The sequence below is a fragment of the Neophocaena asiaeorientalis genome, unplaced genomic scaffold (assembly GCF_003031525.2).
Source record: "Neophocaena asiaeorientalis asiaeorientalis breed wild unplaced genomic scaffold, Neophocaena_asiaeorientalis_V1.1 scaffold489, whole genome shotgun sequence".
NCBI lineage: Eukaryota > Metazoa > Chordata > Mammalia > Artiodactyla > Phocoenidae > Neophocaena > Neophocaena asiaeorientalis.
This window is the reverse complement of record NW_020174791.1, coordinates 3,511,101-3,516,373: the sequence shown is the minus strand read 5'-3', so window position 1 is coordinate 3,516,373 and position 5,273 is coordinate 3,511,101. Positions and strand designations below refer to the sequence as shown.

At 65.1% G+C, this 5,273-nt stretch overlaps 1 protein-coding gene across 1 annotated transcript in view; it reads right to left on the bottom strand.

The window, feature by feature from the left end:
* Positions 1-7: 7 nt before the first annotated feature.
* TMEM240 (transmembrane protein 240) overlaps positions 8-5,273 on the bottom strand; it is a gene marked incomplete at its 3' end in the record, with an annotated part of 5,644 nt that continues 378 nt past the window's right edge. Inside the window, exons 2-3 of the mRNA XM_024760256.1 lie at positions 5,014-5,194; positions 8-323 (exon numbers count right to left, since the gene is read on the bottom strand). Coding sequence (XP_024616024.1) covers positions 8-323; positions 5,014-5,194 — 497 coding nt within the window. The remainder of the gene's footprint in view (positions 324-5,013; positions 5,195-5,273) is intronic.

Genomic DNA, 5,273 nt, shown 5'->3' with positions numbered 1-5,273 from the left:
GGTCAGGGCGTGGGCTGGTGGGCGGGGCCGGGAGTGGGCATGGCCTGGGCGTGGGGGAGGGCGTGGCCCCGGCGCGGACGAGGCTGTCTCCGGGTCCCCGCGCCGCGCACTCACCGTAGCGCCGGCCGGCCCTCCAGGCACGCACGGCGCAGTGCAGGACGCCGTCCATCCACACCAGGAACCAGCTGATGCAGAAGCCGAGCAGCAGCCCCAGCATGAGGTCGATCTCCTGCTTGGTGACGTTGTCTGTCACGAAGTAGTTCTCGGAGGCGTCCACCACAGACTGGTCCCCGTCGTACGGGATCACGTAGTGGACGTGGTGCCTGGGGGCGGCAGGGCGGGCTGGCACCTGTCCCGCGGGGCGGGCGGGGACCCCGCAGCAAGCTGCACCCGTTTGCCTGCAGGGGTCTTTGAAGCAGACCTTGTGGGGTGCTGAGGTCGGGAGGGGCCAGCGCACTCGCCCAGGACCCAGGTCACCAGGTGGGAGGCTGCCCGCAGGATGGGAGTGTGCGAGGTCATAGGTCAGCGTGAAGTCCAGTGGCTGGCCTCCACGCATCACCCTCCTCCCTCCTCTGCCCATCCCGGGGCTCAGAGTCAACCCTGACACGGTGACAGGAGCACAGCGCAGGTGGAGAAGGCGTACCGGGGCGAGGGCCCAGGCGGGGTGCCCCCGCCCAGTGACAGGGTCAAAGCCCGCCCGTGGGCCTGTGCCCAGAGGCCCCCACTGGCTCCTGGGGCACTGCCCCTCTGGCCTCTCCCTCCCACCCTGCAGTCACTCCGCCCTTTCCTCAGCTTCCCCTCCAAGGAAAGCCGCATGGGATGAGCCCTGCCTTGGGCCTCTGGTCTTCCTTTTGCCCCTCTGTCCCTTGCAGGAACCTCCCCTGCCGCAGTTCTCTGTGCTTGAGGCTCCGGGGCACCCCCTTAACCGTGCCCCACACAGATCCCGGCTCCTGGGACAGACCCTGGACCATGATGCAGGATGGGAGTGTGCGAGGTCATAGGTCAGCGTGAAGTCCAGTGGCTGGCCTCCACGCATCACCCTCCTCCCTCCTCTGCCCATCCCGGGGCTCAGAGTCAACCCTGACACGGTGACAGGAGCACAGCGCAGGTGGAGAAGGCGTACCGGGGCGAGGGCCCAGGCGGGGTGCCCCCGCCCAGTGACAGGGTCAAAGCCCGCCCGTGGGCCTGTGCCCAGAGGCCCCCACTGGCTCCTGGGGCACTGCCCCTCTGGCCTCTCCCTCCCACCCTGCAGTCACTCCGCCCTTTCCTCAGCTTCCCCTCCAAGGAAAGCCGCATGGGATGAGCCCTGCCTTGGGCCTCTGGTCTTCCTTTTGCCCCTCTGTCCCTTGCAGGAACCTCCCCTGCCGCAGTTCTCTGTGCTTGAGGCTCCGGGGCACCCCCTTAACCGTGCCCCACACAGATCCCGGCTCCTGGGACAGACCCTGGACCATGATCTGTCCCCTGCATCCCAGCACCCACTGAGGCCTGGGCTGTTCCCCTCAGCCTCCCCTCCCTTGACAATCCAGGCGGAGGCCACACTGAACCCTCCCCACAAGGCTCCCTCTAGCCTCAGGCCTGCCTGGATCCTCTCTTCCTCCAGGAAGCCCTTTGGGCCCCACGATCCCGGGTGGGGTGGCCCTGCCCAGAGACCAGTACCCAGGGCAACAGACTCTGGGCTCCATGCCCCCCCACCACCGACAGGAGGGCCGGGGAGAAGGAGCTGCAGGCCCTGGGTGCCCGAGGCGTGTGGGGTCCGTGCACCCTGAGCCCCCAGTCACCCTGGGGCCCCTCCTTCCCCGAAGTGCAGGAGCCACCTTGGGGTGCGCCTGCCTGTCTCCCCTCCTACCGAGCCCCTCAGCTGGCTTCTCCAACTCTCCACCCCCAGCACGTCCCCGCGGCACCCCACGTCTGCTCTGAGCTCCAGCTGCCTGCATGGCGTCTCCACGTGGGATCTACAGACACCTCAAATTTGCACCTAAAAATAGCTCCTCCCTCCCCAACCTGCTTCTCCCCATCTTCCCTCGGTTACATGTCGACACCTCAGCCTGGTCTCCAGCTGAGATGGGTCCCCGTCCCCGCCCTTGCAAACGGAAACCCCCCAGGACATCCCTGACCCCAGGCCCCTGTTGCCCGTCCATCACCGACATCCCTGCGCCAGTGGGGGCCACACACTGCTTTCCACCCCGTGGAGACAGCAGCGGGCAGGCCCCCTGTCACCCCCCTCCCGCTCCCCTGGGGACTCCTGGAGCCCATCCGGCTCAGCTTGTCCAGAGTAGGTGGGGCCTCAGCCACCACGGCCCCTTGAGCAGGGGCCACCACACCTGGGTTAGTTGGAGAGGACTGCCTGACACATGGTGGCGGCCGTAGCTCACGTGGCCACAGCTCGCCAATGGCCCTTATCCATCATCAATAAGAGACGGAGAACCACTGATGAGCACCCGGAATGCGTAGCAGCAGAGGACGCCCTTCGTCACCCTGGCCAGGCCAGGCCTCCAGCAGCTGATAACACTGAGCGTCGCCGCCATCTCCTGCCCTCCTGCCTTCCGGACCCCGACAGGGAGGGTCTTCCTCGGGACCACGACTTCCTACCCCTGGACAGGGCAGGAAACTTGAAGATGGAGTCACCGAGGAAGCCAGAAACGCCCCTGCAAGTAGGACAAGGCCAGGGCCCCGACCGCCCCGGGGGTGGGGGGTGGGGGTGGGACCTCCAGGGGCGAAAGGTCATGACCTGTGCCCCCATTGCTGTCCTAGCACCTGCCGCTCTTCCCCTGCTCCTTGCCCTCCTCCTTCCTCCAAGTCAGGCAGGCCCCGGGGTGGGGGGGGGCAGGTGGGGGCTCAGGTCACCCACGTGCACACGTATTTCCGTGATGTGTACATACATGTGTCCTGCCTGGGCCACGCATGTTGCATGTGTCTGCCTGAGGTCGGACGCATGTTGTGTATACACGCCGGCCACATGCACAGGACGTGGCGTGTATACCACGGACTCGGCCCATGAGCTCCACATGTGTGCATGGGCACGCTCGCCCGGGCACGAGCACGCTGCGTGTCACACGGAGACGCACGTGCGCGGGGCTTTGCGCACAGCCGTCCTCTCTGTGGGCACCGCGGCATACGCACGGGCGTGCACCCACAGACACAGCCTGCTGGCACGCACGCTTCACAGCATTTACACACGTGTCCTCTGTATGAAATTCTCCGTATCGGCATGTAGAAGGCACACAAGCGTGTGTGCGCCTTCTCTGCAAACGGGGTGTACACACAAGTAGAGTTCATCGTGGCAACATGTGTACATGGTTTGTACACAGGCCTGATATGCCAGACTGGACCCTGCAGACATGCACTGTGCCCACAGGGCGCACACGGGTGCTGTATATTGTGTTACACACATGTACTGCGCGCACACATGCGTGTCGTCAATATACCAGAATACTTTGTACACGGAACTTACACATCCTGTATGTAGTGATGTGTACAAAGCACACATACATGGACACACACACACACGGAAACACTCTACGCCTACAGCAGGCGTGGCTCTCGTGTTGTCTGTGTCTAAGCTGTGCACTCAGGCCTCGCTGTGGCTTGCACTCCATGGGCACTTGTTTTACACAATCCACGTGTACTCTGGACACTACATATGACCCGTACACATACCCGGAGCAAATACACTCTGAGAACACACCCTGTCTGCCCAGAAGGGCCTCAGTGTGAGGTCTTAGGCACATATGTGCAGGTCACACTGCAACAGCCCTGCACGGAAAATGGGCCTCACTAATGTTTAGGGAGCTGAACCCCGGGCCGGTGGCGGGCACACCTCCGGTCTCCGGGAGGGTCTCAGGACCCCCGCTCACACCCCCAGGCTGGGTCGGCCCAGGGAGCGTGGAGCTGACCTCCTGCCGCTCCTTGGCCTCGGGCCGTGCGCACCAGGCAGGAACACGCGGATCTCCGCGAGGGTGTGGCCACCCAGCCAGCACTCCGGATGATTCCCGGCCAACACTCGTGAGGGCCATTTACACGCCCATCTCCATCTGCCCTGCTGCCCATGTTCTGCTTCGACACCCGGTCTGCACACACAGGCATGTAGCATGCTTAGTGAGGCATGCAACTGTCCTGCTTCTCACACACCCCTCGCCCAGGACGTGTACACACGTCCCTGGAGCAGCAGCACAGGGCAGGGTCAAGAACACGAGTTCCCTGCCGGCCGCACGGCCCTGGGCAAGTCTGTCTGCTCAGCCTCTGTCCCCTCTCTCGGGGCCCCAGCGTGCGTGGGGCTGAGGGGCTGCTGCGTGTACGCACATGTATATGCACAGACGGTACACACATGCGCGTCTCATGAGAAGATGTTTATTTCGTACGTGGACATACAAACATGCATGGCCAGGAAGACTCCATCACTACATGTGCACAGAATGGGGGGGGTCACACAGTGGGTGTAGGGACCTGGGCTCTCCCCTCTCTCTGTGTGACCTTGAGCAGACTCCACCCCCGGCCTCAGTTCCTCCCGTGGACAGCGAGGGGGTTGGGTCAGATGCCCCTCAAGGTAGGCCCTGCCCACCTTGACCTTCTGCTCTTCCCCCTAGCTGGCTCCCAGGAAATGTCACGGACACAGCTCAGGGCCCAGGGAGGAGGATGGTGTCCTCTGTGGGCATAGCCGTGCGCAGGATCCCTCCCGGGACACCAGGCTGGGCTGCTGCTCTCCTGGTCTCCACGCCCCGGGCCAGGAGGCCCTGGACCCGTTCTGCCCATCACCCGCGGGCCCTTTCTCTAAAGGCGATTTGGGAGGGGGTCCTACTGCCTCGGGCATGCTCCCCACTCCCGGAACACCTCTGTGCCACGGAAGCTGGCCGGTCCTTCCCCCACCCGGCCTGGCGCCAGCCTCAGCAGCCCCCACCGGCCTGGCCCAGCTGGGCCTTGCAGCCCGGCCTGCATGGCGCTCGCTGGAGCCCCAGTCGGCCCCACCTCCCCCCCACATGTGTGATCACGCGTGTGCCCCTCTGGGCGCAGACTCACCGGCCACAGTTGCAGTGGCAGACGCGGTCCTCGCCCCGCAGGTGCGGGAGGATGTAGTTGTGGAATCGGTCCAGCAGCGCGTTCATGTCCATCAAGCACGCGATGGCCTGGAAGAGCCCATGACCGGTCAGCGCCGAGGAGCGAGAGGCTGGGCCGGCGCCCCCCGGCGGGGGCCGACGCGCTGGGGATGGGGGAGCGCAGGCCGCCCGGGCCGGTAAACAAGGCGCGGGAGGGGGAGGCGGGGCGCGGGGGCGGAGGCG